The following is an 18,232-nucleotide window of genomic DNA, read 5'->3' as shown; positions in this document are numbered from 1 at the left end:
GGGGACAGAAACTGCCTTCAGCTGGTTTAGAGCACCACCTATTGATACTGTCTGGCCACCTACTGGCCCCATTGGCTGGGTATGACACAAGCAGACAGATGGTCCCATGTCTTCCAGTGTGGGCAGATGAGAGAAGAAAACTGTCAGTGTCTTGAGGTGGGAGGGTGACGGTGGGTGAAGATTCAGTAAATGAGAATGTCATGAAAACCCAGTAGTGATGAAGTGGGCTTGTCCTCAACCCTGAGGAACACAAGAGTCTTCTTTAGTTGGAGGGAAAATAGATGTATTCTACATAAAACACTCAGGGTCCCCTTCTGGCTGGAGTCCCAGTGGGAGAGATGGTCACCTGCATGATGACTGGGTCCTGTTAGCCCAACTCACTGCTCATGGCATTACCTGGCTCAGGACCAGTGATTGTGAAATGAGTGAGAACTTGTCTCACTGGCGTATCCCCAGTGCCTAGATGGTGCCTGGCAAGGGCTGCCATGAGGATGGAACACAGAGAGTAAGGGGGAAGAAAAAGCATGTCCTGTCAATCACAAGGAAAGAGGACACTGGGGCATAGGAATCAGAGGATGCTATTTGCCCCTCAGAGACCAAGCATTTGTTCGACAAAGGGGATGATCAATTTTTTTTTTTTTTAAATTCTTGAGATGGGGTCTAACTCTGTCACCCAAGCTGGAGTACACTTGTGCAATCATAGCTCACTGCAGCCTTGACTTCCCTGGCTCCAGCAATCCTCCCACCTCAGCCTCCTGAGTAGCTGTCACGATAGGCATGAGCCACCACACCCAGCTATTTTTTGTATTTTTGGTAGAGATGGGGTTTCGCCATGTTGCCCACCTGGTCTAAACCTCCTCGGCTCAAGTGAACCTCCTGCCTTGGTCTCCCAAAGTGCTGGGATTACAGCTGTGAGCTATCATGCCTGGCCAGGCTGCCCGATTTTTAAGGGACATCCAACTAAGATTCTCAACTCTAGTCATTGGGAGTAGTTATCCCATGGTCTTTCCTTGGAAACTGCACTAAGGCATGCAGATGGCTGATTTCTCTCCTTAGTTTAAAAACTAAGGAGTTTTTAAAAGCACACCAATGCTGGCCGACCAGGAAATAAGCAAAACCAAAGAAAGCCCCAAGTGTAACCTGCAGCTTAAGTGTCCAGGAGACAGTGGTGCCACCTTGTGATGGGCCTGGCAGACAGCGGGACTGTCCCAGTGGCTGGAGTCTGAGAATCCTGTCTGTCTACCCAAGGCTGCCTATTTGCATCCAGAGAGTACTTTAGAGCTGGGAAGGATCTTGATGACCTCAGCAAGCTTCCTGGGTGCCCAATTCACCTTTGTACCCACTGAAGACCTACTATTTAACCTGGCACACAGAAGGGGCTCAGGAAACGTTAGTTGAAACTGTCCTGTTCTGAGAGGAATTTATACTCTGCAATACTGCTTTCCTGACCCCAATGCTGGAGACATTAATGTGTCCAAAATAGAGTTGACAATATGAACTCTAGTACTGTGACCCAGAAGGGACACTCTTAGAGCCTGAGGGAAGCAGGCTATTCTTTCTAGAGCTTCTGAGAGCTGGTAGCCCAGAACAGCCTCAGTGTGAAATCTCACCACAAATCACATGCATTTTATAGCAGACACTAGTATAAGAAAGTGACTCAACTAGGGTCACCTGGCATGGTCGTTTGGCACAGAACCCAGACCTTTCCATGCTCAGACCCATGTGCGTTCCCCTAATGTTCCTAGGTGCCCCCTAAGCCCACAGCTCACACTAAGGCTGCTGCCAGCTGCACAGAATATCCCAGGAAGCATCTCCTGGTAACCCGTGTCTGCATCCACACCGCACAGAGTTAGCACCAAGCATGTGTGCTCATCACATCAGCACCAGAGCAGCCCTGACCTCATCTGGAGGGGGTGCGGCCACTTCCTCTGGCAGCTTCTGTTCTTGGGCCATCAATGCCAGAAGTTTTCGAATCAGAACTACATCCTTCATGACAGCCTGCAAGTTCACCGTCTGGCCATTGGTAAACATCTGGTCTCCTAGGCGACTAACTGGGCGATACCTGCAGGGGGACATACAGAATAAACGAATGTTTAGTGTGAGGAAAGGGTCATGTTCTTCATCCTCTCACTCATGCCTACTGTAGGGAGCACACCCCACCATGCTCAAAACAACCAACCTTCCCAATCAACATTCCAGCTGGGTGTGGTGGCTCAAGCCTATAATCCCAGCACTTTGGGAAGCCACAGCGGGTGGATCACTGGAGGTCAGGAGTTTGAGACCAGCCTGGCCAACATGGTGAAACCCCATCTCTATGAAAAATGCAAAAATTAGCTGGATGTGGTGATGCATGCCTGTAATCCCAGCTACTCGGGAGGCTTAGGCAGAAGAATCACTTGAGCCTGGGAGGCAGAGGTTGCAGTGAGCCAGGATCATGCCACTGCACTCTAGCCTGGGAGACAGTACAAGCAAACAAGCAAACAAAAACAACTAACATTCCTATCGCATTCACAACAAACAGGAAGGAAAGTAAGCCCTTCCACCACCCACACCTGGAGCAGAACTGCAGCTCTGTCTCAGTGCCCTTGGCCCTTTCACCTCTCCTAGAGGTCACGGTTCAGTTCCTTAGTAAGCTTTTCTTCAGGTGAAATAAGTTAATTAAAGGGTATTACCTTGAGGGTGGCACCACCAAGAAATCGAGAAAGAACACACTGGGATTGAATCTGGACTCCATACCATCATCATCCATTCCCGAAAAAAGGTAGTTCAGAAAGAATCCTGCATTGGAAAGCAACCAAGGAGACCATTTACATCTATCACTGAAGGCATGGGAGGACAACCATAAAAATATTACTGAGTGAGGAAAAACCAGAATACAAGATAATATGTAGAGTTAAGGTCACATTTTTCTTTCTCGAGACAAGGTCTCACTCCTGTCACCCAGGCTGCAGTGCAGTGGTGCGATCATGACTCACTGCAGCCTTGACCTCCCAGGCTTAGGCAATTCTGCCACCTCAGCCTTCCAAGTAGTTGGGACTACAGGTGCGTGCTATCATGCCCAGCTAATTTTTGCACTTTCTTTTTTTTTTTTTAAAGAGATGAGGTTTTGCTTGGTTGTCCAGGCTGGTCTTGAACTTCTGGGCTCAACTGATCCACCTGTCTCAGCCTCCCATATTGCTGTGATTAGAGGCATGGGCCAACGTGCCTGGCTGGCCTCATTTTTCTTTATAAAAACAAAAAATAGCCTCTGTGTACATGACAGTTTGTATGCAGGGGATATGACAGCATAAAAATGGGTACTACAGGGACAATAGCTCTTAACCCAGGAACTGAGATGAGCAAGGAAGGGGAAGAAACTTTACTTGTTTTTAATCACCCTCCTGGACTATTAAAACACATACACATCACACACATAATTATTACTTTGATCTTCATAAAAAAATGTTGAATAAAAAATTTTTTGCTAAGTTAGCCTCCTCCCACCCCTAACAGGTGCTGCCAAGAAAGGATCTTCTGTGGACCAAAGCTGTATTTCAGGTTTCTGGTGATGTGAGAAAAAGATTAAAATGTGCTAGGGCCTGCCGCAGAAGCAATCATACTAACTCCAGTGCTTTTTTTTTTTCCCTGACATCTCTTTAACAACATGTTCATTTGTAAGTGCTTCTTATTACACAGAGGTTATAGTCAGCGTTCCACAACACACTCTCACAAGGGCTTGAATATACTGCATAGGTTTTGTTATACACTCAGAAGGAAAGAAGGATTTCCCTTACAGTAAAGTCTCAATTTAAATAAGACAGAGTTCATTCTCTGATTCACAGAAGGACAAAGCATTTTACTTATGGGCATTTAAAATAAGTTACACTAAACCTTCTAAAAATACGCCAACCTGTATTAAGCGAGGCCTACCTGCAGTTGTCATTTGATAACCTGGCTCAGCTGCAGTAATTGTCAAGTTTTTGGTGCTGGGTATGACCTCGCCTGCTCTATGACATCTCAATGTCAATGTGCCCTGAAGACTGCCCCAAACCTCTGGATCAGTTCCAGGACAGAGCTACAATCATCACAACTTAAAAGAAGTAATAAGGCAGGGTTAAGGAGTCCAGGAAATAAAAGCCTAGAGGAGATCAAGGCTATTTCTTTAGCCTGATACAGCACCTTCATTCTTCCACAGGGCAAAAAGGTGTTCGCGGGCACTGGTGGGTGTTAAGTATCCTCGTTTTCCCATCTGAGCTTCCTCAATTCCTGGAGCCAAGGAGGAGAATCAAAGTGCAATAAATCAGGAACAGGTACTCTTTCTGCAATGGGATGTATCCATTCTTTATCACCAAGCCTGCAACTTGACCACAAAAATCAATCTCTACGGTAGCATATTCTCAGGCCTGGATTCCCTCTGGCCGTTAATCTCACTTCTCTAGTAGTAAAAATCATATGGCTACTGTATAAACCGCCCCCCCCCAAAAAAAGCAAAGAAAACATTACCCATAATCGCATCACATTAACAACTATCACTTTTATATATTGTTTTCCAGCACTTTTGTCTATAGAAGTATTTTACACAACTGTAATCTTCAGTGTGGATTTATTTTGAACACTACTTTGCCCTTTTAGTATCATCTCGTCAGCATTTCTGCACGTTGCTATGTAGCTTTTGCCTGATCACCATTTTTCATGGCTATGTGATATTCCATTAAGGATGATTGCTAATTCACTTAACCATATTCTCATAATTGGACGTCTGGATTCATTTCCATATTTTGCTATTATAAGTAACATTATAATAAATATCTTTATCTACCTGGTTGTTACCAGAAAGGTTCACATAAGTTGAATTATGGGTAGGTAAGTATTTTTATGGGTAAATACATACTGACTTATTTTTACAAATATACTGGTGTGCGAGGAATAGATTGGGCTTGGTTTCTCACACTAAGCAAGATCACTGTGGGATGCTGTCTACCAGCGACATCCAGGTTACATTAGAAAACCAGGCTTCGGGCTGCCATTCAGGAGGTAGGGTCCAGGCATTTAGATGATTAACTAAGACAAGTAAGTAGTGTGTCTTTCAGGTTCAAAACTTTCTGGGCACTTTGGGAGGCCAAGGCAGGCGTATCACCTGAGGAGTTTAAGACCAGCCTGGCCAACACAGGAAACCCTGACTCTACGAAAAATACAAATTAGCTGGGTGTGGTGGTGCACACCTGTAATCCCAGCTACTTGGGAGGCTGAGACAGGAGAATCGCTTGAACCTGAGAAGCAGAGGTTGTAGGGAGCCGAGATCGTGTCACTGCACTCCAGCCTGGGTGACAGAGTAAGACCCTGTCTTAAAACAAAACAGAACAAAACAAAAACCCAAAACACCTTTTCTGGATACATCCACTGAAACTAAGCATTGCTCAATTTTCCCTTTTTATACACGTATCAGGACAGGAACTATGCCTTCTCTGTGTTCCCAACACTTGACAGGGTGTCTAGCTCACAGCAAATTCTAAATTAAGAGTATACGGCTCAAATATAGATGTTTAAAATAGCCTAAGATAGTCCACACTTAAAAACACCACTCTTGCCTTTTCCTCCATTTTTTTTTTTTTCTTTGAGACGGAGTCTTGCTCTTGTCGCCCAGGCTGGAGTGCAGTGGCAGGATCTTGGCTCACTGCAACCTCTGCCTTCCCAGGTTCATGTGATTCTCCTACCTCAGCCTCTCAAGTAGCTGGGATCACAGGCACACACCACCACGCCCTGCTAATTTATGTATTTTTAGTAGAGACAGGGTTTTGCCTGGTTGGCCAGGCTGGTCTCGAACTAACGACCCCATGATCCACCCGCCTCGGCCTCCCAAAGTGCTGGGATTACAGTCATGAGTTACCGCACCCAGCCTCCTCCATTTTTAAAAACTAGCTTCATTCCACCTCCAATTCTCCAGCTAGTTTCTTTAAAATCTGCAGAGGATATGTCATCATAGGTTTTTAGAGAAATCCCTAACTTGGAGAACAATTAACAAAAGCACCATAATTTAACTAGTCTCTGTTAATAGGTATTTAAGTTATGTCCAGTTTTTTTTTTGTTTTGTTTTTTTGTTTTTCTGAGATGGTGTCTCATTCTGTCACCCAGGCTGGAGTGCAGTGGCACGATCTCCGATCACTGCAAGCTTGCCTCCCAGGTTCACGCCATTCTCCTGCCTCAGTCTCCTGAGCAGCTGGGACTACAGGTGCCGCCAGCACGCCCGGCTAATTTTTTTGTATTTTTTAATAGAGATGGGGTTTCACCGTGTTGGCCAGGATGGTCTCGATCTCCTGACCTCGTGATCCGCCCGCCTCAGCCTCCCAAAGTGCTGGGATTACAGACGTGAGCCACCGTGCCCAGCCCATGTCCAGTTTTCAACCATTCAAACAACACTGTGAGTATTCTAATTCCTTAGGATAAAGTCATCGAAGCAGAATTGCTAAGTCAAGGAGTCTGCATGTTTAAAGTTTTGATGTCGATAAAAGCAGAATATTTCAATGAGTTAATGCAGTTGAAGGAAGCATGCGTATGCAATGAAGAATGACATTTAGGGACAACCACAGCATTAGAAAGCTACATATGTTCAGGGGGAGAAAACAGACTCCATTAACCTGCACTTTGTGGGCATTTCTGAAAATGAATGTCTGAACTTTCTCTTCTACTAAATACATCAGAAATGCTGAAGAAGATCAGTCAAATCTCCTCAGCTCCTGTCCCAGCAATGTCCCCACTGCAGTTTAGTCACCGTGAAGGCAGAGGCTGTTCTTCAATCACAGGATCTTAGAGTCAGAGGAGAGCTGTGGAAGCCCATCTCCTCACACGAGCTGCATCCTCTCCTAACAAGAACTTCTGCAGCTTGCAGCAATGACTTCTGCCTAGCTGGGATTTCAGAGCATCTTGAATGTGTGTTTCTTTCAGCTGTGAGAGGTGCCACAGGAAAAAGGGATAAGGAGGTCAAATAACCGGGGATCACAATGGGTGGAAGTGTCTTGGCTACAATGAATTCTTATTTTAAACGTTAATGTGCCTTGTGGGGCTCAGGGGGCACAGGAAGCGCGCGGGAGCAGCACGTGCAGCATTTCACAAGCTGACAGCGCTCCTTGTGGGATCACCAGTCCGTGGGGACTACTCAGGCACAGCCCTCACTTTTTTTTCTTTTTTTGAGACGGGGCTCTGCTCTTGTGGCCCAGGCTGGAGTGCAATGGTGCAATCGCAGCTCACTGCAACCTCCGCCTCCCGAGTTCAAGCGATTCTCCCGTCTCAGCCTCCCGAGTAGCTGGGATTACAGGCGTGTGCCATCATGCTCGGCTAATTTTTTTTTTTTTTTTTTTTTTTTTTTTTTTTAAGTAGAGACAGGGTTTCACCATGTTGGTCAGGTTAGTCTTGAACTCCTGATCTCAGATGATCCGCCTGCCTTGGCCTCCCGAAGTGCTGGGATTACAGGTGTGAGCCACCACACCCAGCCCAGCCCTCACTTTTTGAGTCCCTCTGATACCAGGAAGATGGTCAGACCCACGCTGAGGGTGCTTGCCTTCCTCCACATCACCTGCTCCCCAGGGTTACTGACCTATGTTGCTTGCAGCCCCTTCAGAGGCAGAGACCACATGGTCTGGTCTGTATCTTGGCATCGTGCTCATCACAAACATAGTCCTTGGCATAACGCTGAGTGCCCAACAAATAAATGTGTGCTAAATACTGAATACCCAAGCCTGGAGCTGTAGAAGACTACGGTCTACTTGTTTCTAATGCACAGACTTGTGGTTGCACCATCATATTCGCGTGGCTGCAATGGAAGATGACTTTAGAAGAATCGGTTTGCGGAAGGCATTGAAAGGCTACTTACCTGCTGGACATTTGCCCCATGAAAACTATCTTCTAGAATTCTGACCATCTTTGTTCTCAATCTATGAACATTTTATAAGGCATCCTAAGGGCTACAGAAGCAATTCCCAACTGGTATTACAAGAAAATTGTTTTGAGGGCTATTTAATGGTTAAGTGTAGGAAAATCCACTCTTATGGTATTAACTGCCAACCATGAAACAAAAGTAAAAAGGCTTTCTAAATGCAATGTGGTATCCTGGGTTGGATCCAGGAGCATAAAAAGGAAATTACTGGAAAACCAGCAAAATTTTAAAAGTCTGTAGTTTAGCCAGTAGTGTTGCACCAATGTTAAACTCAGTTTTGACAAATGCACCATGGTAATCTACTATGTTACATTAGGGCAAATTAAGTAAAGAGTATAAAGGAATTCTCTGTACTATGTTCACTACTGTTCTATTAAGTCGAAAAATTATCCTAAAATATAACACTTAAAAAATAATAATAAACAGGTTTTTCATTTACTCCGGGTCATGCCAGAGTGTTCAATGTAAAAGATACATCATGCATCTTCAGGAGGGGATCTTATTTCCATGTTTATTCCATATTCTCAAGCCCTGGTGAAAGGTTTAGTAACAGTATCTGCTATGGACTTCTATGCATGTAATTTCTTCAATTCTAGGCAAGAGGCTTTATGAATGCCATTATATAGAGTTGGAAATGGAAGCTCCTCAAAATAGCCTTCTATTAGCCACTCAGAAAAAGTGGCAGAGCCAAGTGACAATTGTAGGTTGTGCTTTTTCTTTCTTTTTTTGAGATGGAGTCTTGCTCTGTCACTCAGGCTGGAGTGTGGTGGCACGATCTCAGCTCACTGAAGACGGCGCCTCCTGGGGTTCAAGTGATTCTCCTGTCCCAGCCTCCTGAGTAGCTGGGATTACAGGTGCCTGCCACCACGTCTGGCTAATTTTTGTATTTTTAGTAGAGATGGGGTTTTACCACGTTGGCCAGGCTGGTCTTGAACTCCAGACCTCAAGTGATCTGCCTGCCTCAGCCTCCCGAAGTACTGGGATTACAGGTGTGAGTCACTGTGCCCGGCCAGGTTATGCATTTTCTATCCTGGCAAGCTGATGACTTAATAAAAAATGAACAGTTAACATCTACATAGCGCATATTACACAGCAGGTACTGCTCTCAGTGCTTCTCTTGGAATACTCTATTTAATCTTCTGACCACTTCAGAATAAAAACCAAAAAACATTCTTAAATAAGCCTACTACTATAAAAATTAAAAAGTGGGAGTATTAAGTTATCTCAAAATTTGTCCGAAGCAGAGCTTGGGTGGGACAGAGCTGAGGAAAGAACTCTACCCAGGGGGGATGTGGGTAGACAGACAGAAGCAGCCTGGCAGGAGGCGCTAACGTTTTGCTGAATTCTTGTAGTTTTTCTTAAAAATTATTCGCCTACATTTTATTCCAAAATAGATCCACACTTGTTTTACAGTAAAATATTTCAAAATATTTGCCAGGTAAATTTCTTAATTTCTTCCTGAAAAACCTTTCAGAAAAACGACCAGTTAAGGCAAGAGGCGCTTGTGGGGCACTGCCTCATAAAGTAGCCCCTGCCATCAGCTCTCCCGTGTGAGAGGCCTGAGCTGGGCGCTCGCTGGGGTCCCCTTAGGCCTGAGAGGCCTGCACACTGTGCCTCTGCCGGCCCCTCCCAGACGTGGCGGAGAAACACGTGGTGAGGAGAACCAGGTATTCCCAGGGTTTAGGACACATCTGCTGGCCTCACATGGAGCTCCTCTCCAGACCCAGTCTGCTCACCCAGGGGCTCGGAGTCCTTCTGGCCAGCTGTCCTGTGCACCATGGCTGGAAACGTGATCGTCAACTTGCTGTTGTGTTCCTTTCGGACAACAGATCGCCCAGTCCTGCGCAGGAGGACAGTTGTGATTGAGGAGATTAAAAACCCGTAAGATATTTAATAATAGCCATGAGTGACTGCCCAGACCCAGAGACATCTCACCTGGGGAAAGGGCCCTGATACTTACTTGCAGTGGGGACAGCGCTTAGCATTCATATGTGCCTTCCAGAAAACAGCAGTGAGCTTGCTCTTGCTCTCACACACATTCTTTACCTGTTTTTTTAAAAAAAGTCAGAGAACCTTGGAGTGCCATTTTGAAGAGAATCCAATATATTTACTTTATTGTTTTCACCTTTTATTTTTAACCAGAGGAAACACTCCCACCACCACTTTCTTAAACAAAATCTTCCATAGAACCCTAATATAGTTGAGCTCTGACAATTACTGAGCAACCTCTTTAAACCTTCAGTTTCCTCAATTATAATATGGGAATAAGAACTTTGGGAGGCCGAGACGGGTGGATCACGAGGTCAGGAGATCGAGACCATCCTGGCTAACCCGGTGAAACCTCGTCTCTACTTAAAAAAATACAAAAAACTAGCCGGGCGAGGTGGCGGGCGCCTGTAGTCCCAGCTACTCGGGAGGCTGAGGCAGGAGAATGGCGTGAACCCGGGAGGCGGAGCTTGCAGTGAGCTGAGATCCGGCCATTGCACTCCAGCCTGGGCGACAGAGCGAGACTCTGTCTCAAAAAAAAAAAAAAAAAAAAAAAAAAAGAATAGTAACCACCGCAGCAAGCTCTTACTAAGATAAATAATCACGAATGCAGTGGGGGCTTGAAATACAGCCAGTACTCACTAAGTGCTAGTTACTTTCACTTGTAAAAGGAAGCCCTCTGGATGCAGCTGGTCTGCCTCAGAAGGACCTCAGGGTTCTGAGGAAGGCACATCCACAGTCCAGCCCCATGAGTGGCTCTGCACCTGGCAGCAGATGGGAACCATCTGGGAGCTTTTGTAACTCCATTTGGACCCTACCCCAGACCAATTAAATCAGCATCTCTGGTGTGAAACCCAAGCAGGAAGTGAAGCAGATTTCAAGACTAGTATCACAGGTGAATTATCTACCCATTCATTCATTGAACAAATTAATACTTAGGCAGTGTATGAAGGGAAGAATAAGGTAGCGGTGGGTTAGAGACAAGTGTTGGAGAAGGGAAAAAAGACCTGATGCCATTTTTTAAGAATTGGCTTGCTGGATGCTATACCAAAACCAACTAATGTCACATAATCCTCTCATTGGTCCCGCAGGCAGGCATTAGAGATTAGGTAGTGGACACTCAGGCACAATTGTGCAACTTGTGAGGTTGCAGGTCTCATGAGAGACAGAGTTCAGATTCAAACCCTGGTCTACTGTGGGAAGCCAGAAGTATACGCAAAGGACAACACAAAGGGAAAGTGATAAAATAATGCCAAAAACAGCATGGGAGAAAGACAGTGTTAACTCACATGTGCGCCCTGGGACCCCAGGAGGTTGTTCTGCACAATTTCAGCTGTGTATTGTTCTAATTCCTCCTGAATTTCAGAAGCAGAGGGATCAGCATTTTCTTCCAGAAACTGGAAAACAAAGAGGAAAACCACATTATCACGGTAATGTACACCTCTGATGAGCAGCACAGCTGGGACCAGCCTCTCCAAGGGTGGAAAAGATTCATTTGAAGGGAGAAAAAGAAACCATGGCTACTGTGTTGCACTTTCAAAAGAGTGAGACAACATATAGCTGTTAAAAAAAAATCAAACGAGGTCAGGCATGGTGGTTCACACCTGTAATCCCAGCACTTTGGGAGGCAGAGGCAGGTGGATCACTAGAGCTCAGGAGTTTGAGACCAGCCCGAGCAACATGGTAAAACCCCATCTCTACCAAAAATATAAAAAGTTAGCCAGATGTGGTGGCATCTACTTGTGGTCCCAACTAGTTGGTAGGCTGATGTGGGAAGATCGCTGGGAGGGGGATGTTGCAGTGAGCCAAGATCGTACCACTGCCCTCTAGCCTAGGTGACAGAGCCAGACACCATCTCAAAAAAAAAAAAAAAAAAAAAAAAAAAAAAAATCCAATGAGAACATCCTACTTCCAATAATGGTGGGCTAGATTCCCCAGACCAAACCTAAGACTGCAAAGAACCAAGATAGGTTAAAATATTTTAAAAATCTTAACGCTCTGAAGAGCTGACAGGACAGTGAGGAATAAATAACCAGAGCAGACTAAAGGGGAACAAAGAATCTAGCGAGATGAAAGAGCATGCAGCCATGTGCACTTTGTGGGGCCCAATGTGGAGCTTTGGTGCTATGCTGAGGCAGGACATCACTTGGTGTACTCATGTGCCCCAGGGAATAAGCCCATGATGCTCCCCAGGAGCCCTGGCCTTGAGTGCATTTTCCAATGCAGCAATTTTGAACTTTTTATTCACAAACCCTCAAATCATGTAGGAAACAGAAATGAAAGTCTTAACCTAAGCCGGGTACAGTGGTGCCTCTGCAGTCCTAGCTACTCCAGATGCTGAGATAGGGGCTCACTTGAGCCCAGGTGTTTGAGGTTGCAGTGCGCTATGATTGTACCTGTGAATTGCCGCTGCACTCCAGTGCTTGCCTAAGCAACACAGTGAGATCCTGCCTTTAAAAAGAACAAATTTAAAAACCTAAAGCTTTTTTAGTATAAGGTTAGAAATCTAACAGGAAGCCATCGTTCTTCACCCCCCGACACATAAACACAGTAAGCTGGAACACAAAGGGCTGTACCCTCAGGAACTACCAGCCCTTGTACAATCACTCGGGCCATCCAGGGAGCTTGAAGCGTTGAACCTGGATAATGACAGTCCCAAGTTGGCAGTGGTGCCATGCACACAGCAGAAGCAATGAGAATCTTCTCTGGAGAAGGCAGCATCATCCTAGCCCTCAAATTATTCCCATAAATAATTTTTATTTTTACATTTATTTTTTATAATTATTAGAAAACTAAAGGTAGCATCTTGTTATGTTGCCCAGGCTGCTCTTTAACTCCTGGGCTTGAGCAATCCTCCCACCTCAGCCTCCCAAAGTGCTAGGATTACAGGCATTAACCACTGTGTCCAGCCCCAACAAAGAATTTTTAAAGGACAATGACAGACAAACTGTCAAAAATAAATACACAAGGGGACAGGGAAAGGAGGGAGGGTTTTTGGGGACATAAACAATATGCTGACATTGAACTAGACTGTAAGGGTGATGGTTACTTTGTATTGGACTGTACATACAATTAATGCATTTTTGTGTATATTTTACCAAAAAAAAAAAAAGATTAAGGTATAATAGTAGGCATCATGAATAATTTTATGCCAATAAATCTGAAACTTTAAATGAAATGAGGGAATTCCTAGAAACATATAACTTACTGTAAGCACTGGTTTAAGAAAATCCTTTCTTTCTCTTTCTCAATCTCTCTTTTGGACAAATGTGACCATGAGTTAACTTTTTAGCTCTGTTCCCTCGGAAACATAATAAAAGTAGAAACAGGCCAGGTACGGTGGCTCACGCCTGTAATCCCAGCACTTTGGGAGGCCAAGATAGGCAGATCACCTGAGGTCAGGAGTTCAAGACCAGCCTGGCCAACATGGTGAAACCCCATCTCTACTAAAAATACAAAAAATTAGCTGAGCATGATGGCACTTCCTGTAGTCCCAGCTACTCAAGGAGGCTGAAGCAGGAGAATCGCTAGAGCCTGGGAGGCGGAGGTTGCAGTGAGCCAAGATTGCACCACTGCACTCCAGCCTGGGCAACAGAGCAAGACTCCGTCTCAAAAAATAAATAAATAAGAGTAGAAATGTCAGTTGTGTTATTAGGCAACACTACTGATGGTAAAAATGACCCCAATTGGTAAGGCTATATCTGGACTGGAAAGATCACAGCTCTGAGCTTCGCTGGGTCCTAGTTGAGCATATCCTAGGGTCCCTGGAGGCACAGCCCACGGAACTGTTAGAAACAATATTGATTCCTTTCTGGGAGATGGGGCTTCTACGCCAGGGTGGCTCCCCTAGCCGCTGAAATGATCTCGTTCCTTTGCTTCTGAGTAGTCGTCAGTCATGTGGGGAGCCAAAGACAACTAGTCCCTGTGAGGACACCTGCTGAAGAGAAATGTGTGGCACTGCCCTGCTGGCGTACTATGTCTCCTATCTCCTCCAGGGCATTTTAAAGAGAGAGAGAATTATCTACCTCGGCTGGGCACAGTGGCTCATGCCTGTAATCCCAGCACTTTGGGAGGCCAAGGTAGGTGGATCACTTGAGGCCAGGAGATCAAGACCAGCCTGGCCAACGTGGTGAAACCCTGTCTCTACTAAAAATACAAAAATTAGCTGGGCGTGGTAGCATACGCCTATAATCCCAGCTATTTGGGAAACTGAGGCACCAGAATCACTTGATGCTGGGAGGCAGAGGCTGCAGTGAGCTACGACTGCGTGGCTGCACTCCAGCTTGGGCAACAGTGAGACTCTGTCTCGGAAAAAAAAAAAGAATTATCTTACTTATTTTATGAGGCTGACATAATCTAGATACCCAAACCCAAAAAGACAATAGGAGAAAGGAAATGTAAACCGATCTCACTCATGATTACAGAGGCAAAAATCCCAAGTATAATATGAAGAAATCAAATCCAACGACATATTAAAAAGGTAATATATCATAAACAATTTGGGTTTATCCCAGGAATCCCAGGTTAGTTTAACATTAGGAAAGGAAGGGAGTCATTCACCATGTTAGCTGGTTTAAAAGGACCCAAATTATCTGAAAATTTCAGTATACATTGAAAAGGTATTTGATAAAATTTAATATTTAGCCACGACAGCAAAATAGGAATACAAAGGAGCTTCCTTAATCCGATTAAAAACTCAGTAAACACCATGCTTAATAGTGAAATGTTGAAAGGTTCCCTATTTTAAGGGTATAATTTATTTATATTTTGAAACAATCTCAAATTTATAGAAAAACCGCAAGTATTTCCAGAAATCTATCTTTCTTGAGCCATCTGACAGTACACTGCTGATCTGATATACCATCAACCCCAAATACTTTGGTGAACATTTTCTATAAACATGGACACTCACAAATATGACCATGATACAACCATCAAAAAATGGTAAATTAGCACTGATAAATTATTACCTTCTAATCCTCAAACACCATTCAAATTTTGCCAACTCTTTTAATAATACCCTTTACAGGCTGGGAGTGATTGCTCATGCCTGTAATCCCAGCACTCTGAGAGGCCGAGCCAGGTGGATCCCTTGAGGTCAGGAGTTCAAGACCAGCCTGGTCAATATGGCAAAACTCGTCTTGACTAAAAAAATACAAAAATTAGCCAGGTGTGGTGGTACATGCCTGTAGTTCCAGCTACTCATGAGGCTGAGATGGGAGATCGCTTGAACCCTGGAGGCAGAGGTTGCAGAGAACCGAGATCGTGCCACTGTACTCTAGCCTGGATGAGAGGGCCAGACTCTGTCTCAAAATAATAATACTAATGTCCTTTATAGCAAAGGACTAAAAGACTAGAGACTAAAAGACTAAAACACTTTTTAGTCTCTTTTGTTTAGAATAGTTCCTTAGTGTTCAACTTTAGTCATTAACAGCTTTGAAGATTAAAGGCAAATTTTATAGAATATCCCTCAATTGTGGCATGTCTGAAGTTTCATCATGATCAGATTTGGCTTAACGTCTTTGGCAAGAATATCCAGAAGCAATGTTGTGTTCTTCTCACTGCATCCTATAAGGGAGTGCATGATTTCAATCAGTACCATCAGGTATGTTTCACTTTGATCACCCAAGTAAGGGGGTGACTGCCAGGCTTCTTCTCCATTGTAAAGTTATCCTCCCTCTGACCTTTGTAATTAATAAAGACTATGTGTGTGTATATGGGGGAGGGTACTTTGTGAGTAAGTAGCCTGTTACTTAAACCTTCAGTCACTCAATTCATTTTTTCATTTATATCAACATAAAAGTAGGTTCATGGATTCCTACTTCATTCGATGGGTTATAATCATTCAGTATCATCGTTTATTATATGCTCGAACTGTCCTAGATTTGGCCAGAGTGGGCCCTTCGCACAGTCTTCTGTGTTCTTTGGACATGTCCCATTGTTCCTTGGGCACATACTTCCTTTCTGGCATGTGATATTCCAGACTGGTCTTGTACTTTCGCTGTCCCAGCTCTAGATCAGCTATTTCTCCAAGAAGCTTTTTTAGTGGAGAATGGTATTTAGAAAACAAGAAGGGGGTGCTAGGTGTGCCCATTACTATCACTCCCCCCAGCCCTTCCAGGGACAGGGCCAGGGGAAAATACATGTGTACACACACACTTTACACCAGAACTTTTAATTCCATTTTAACAATACAGGATTAATTCTGTCTTCTCTCTTTCATATATTTGTAACTCTCTTTTCTGATAGTTAAAACCTGGCCCCCATTATCCTTAAGTACATATTCAATCAATTAAGAACTTATTCATCAACGTCTCTCTCTCCCTATATGTAACCACTCTCCCACCACTGCCGCCGTCATCCCCTCCTCTGTATGGAGCCCTCACCCAACTTGAGCTCAAGTTCCACAAGAGTCCACCCTCCTTGTGGACCCCCCCTCCTTATCATATTTGGGCTCACACACCCCACGCTGGGCCACCCCGCATGGGTACCCTCTCACTTGATTTGGGCTCTCACACTCTAAGCTGTGTCTTTATCTCCAAATGAACACCCTCCTTACCCTACTCGAGCTCTGGTATTCCACACAGGGCTGCCCGCACGTGCAGGGATCCCCTCTCACTCTGCTCTGGCTGAGTCCCCCCTGTGTAGGGACACCTTTCCCACGAAGCTTTGCTCACTCTCCTGGGGCTCAGACACCATGTATTAGGCTGGGTCTCTTTGTGAAATCCCAGCTTGCTCCGCCCACCTTATGTCTTCAGCACTGAAGTATCCAAGAAGAGGGAGGAGAAGAGGAAAGGGGAACAACTTTTCTTTGTGACAAGAAATAAGACAAAGATACCAACTACCACTTCAACACAGTAATGTAGATCCTAGCCACCAAAAGAAAACATATAAGGATTGGAAAGGAACAAAAAAGCCAGTATTTGCAGATATGATTGTATTGAAAATCTAAAAATATCTACAGACAAACTGTCACAATTGATGAGACAATTTTGCCAGGTTGCTTCATATATAATCAATAACATTTTTATATGTCAACAAACAAAATGAAAATTCAAATAAGGTATTTTTAATAGCACCAGATATTCTGATGTAAATATCAACTATGAAAAAAATATCTCTTTACAATAGAGATCTGGTCAACGCCACCTTATCCGAAAGTAACCAGTCAGAGAAATTAGGCAAGAGAAAGAAAAGGCATCCAAACTGAAAAGAAGGATGTAAAAATGTCTCTGTTTACAGATAACATAATCTTATATATAGAAAAACCTAGACTCTACCAAAAACCTCTTAGAACTCATAAACAAATTCAGTCAAGTTGCAGGATTAAAAAAAAATCAGTAGCATTTCTATACACAAACAATGAATTAGCTGAAAAAGAAATTAAGAAGGCAATCCCATTTATAATAGTACCAAAAAAATACCTAGGAATAAATTTAACCAAGGATGTGAAAGACTCTTTTGGAAAACTGCAAAACAGTGATGAAGGAAACTGGAGAGGGTACAAATGGAAAAACATCCCGTACTTATAGATTAGAATAATTAATACTGTTAAAATTACTACACTACCCAAAGCAATTTGTAGATTCAGTGCAATCCCTATCAAAATACCAATGACATTCTTTGCAGAAACAGAAAAACAAAAAATTGTAACATTTGTATGGAACCACAAAAGACCCTGAACAGCCAAAGCAATCTTGAGCAAAAAGAACAAAGCTAGAGGCATCACACTACCAGAATTCAAAATATACTACAAAGCTGTAGTAACCAAAACAGTAGGGTACTGGCATGAAAACAGAAACATAGGCCAATGAAAACAGAGAACCCAGAAATTAATCTACATATCTACAGCCAACTGATTTTTGCAAAAGGTGCCAAGAATATACATTGGGGAAAAGGACAGTGCCTTTAATAAATGATGCTGGGAAAATTGGATATCCATATGCAGAAGAATGAAACTAGATCTCCACCCCTCCCCTCTACAAAAATCAACTCAAAATTGATCAATGACCTAAATATAAGGTCTGGAAAAATATTTTATGAATCAGACCTCGAAGCACAGGCAACAAAAGCCAAAATAAACAAATGGCATTATATCAAACTAAAAAGCTTCCGCACAGCAAAGTAGTCAGTCAATAAAAAGACAAGCTACGGAATAGGAGAAAATATTTGCAAACTATTCATCTTAGGGGCAGAGGCTTAATATTCAGAATATATAAGGAACTCAAACATCTCAACAGCAAAAAATCCCAAACAATTCAATTAAAAAATGGGCAAATCATCTCAACAAACATTTCTCAAAACACACACAAATGGCTAACAAATATATGAAAAAAT

At 43.7% G+C, this 18,232-nt stretch overlaps 2 protein-coding genes across 4 annotated transcripts in view; one reads left to right on the top strand and one right to left on the bottom strand.

Moving 5' to 3' along the window:
• Positions 1-12,511, bottom strand: part of POLR1A (RNA polymerase I subunit A) — a 68,197-nt gene extending 55,686 nt beyond the window's left edge. The window contains exons 1-7 of the mRNA XM_050755213.1: positions 12,485-12,511; positions 11,185-11,415; positions 9,870-9,955; positions 9,646-9,749; positions 4,159-4,245; positions 2,673-2,778; positions 1,900-2,062 (exon numbers count right to left, since the gene is read on the bottom strand). Coding sequence (XP_050611170.1) covers positions 1,900-2,062; positions 2,673-2,778; positions 4,159-4,245; positions 9,646-9,749; positions 9,870-9,955; positions 11,185-11,415; positions 12,485-12,511 — 804 coding nt within the window. The remainder of the gene's footprint in view (positions 1-1,899; positions 2,063-2,672; positions 2,779-4,158; positions 4,246-9,645; positions 9,750-9,869; positions 9,956-11,184; positions 11,416-12,484) is intronic.
• The window catches only part of MRPL35 (mitochondrial ribosomal protein L35), a 536,751-nt gene that overhangs the window by 424,788 nt on the left and 93,731 nt on the right, over positions 1-18,232 (top strand). The gene's annotated exons all lie outside the window — the stretch shown is intronic.

Source organism: Macaca thibetana, chromosome 13 (assembly GCF_024542745.1).
Source record: "Macaca thibetana thibetana isolate TM-01 chromosome 13, ASM2454274v1, whole genome shotgun sequence".
Classification (NCBI taxonomy): domain Eukaryota; kingdom Metazoa; phylum Chordata; class Mammalia; order Primates; family Cercopithecidae; genus Macaca; species Macaca thibetana.
Note: the sequence above shows the minus strand (reverse complement) of the source record. Positions and strands in the feature narration are given on the sequence as shown.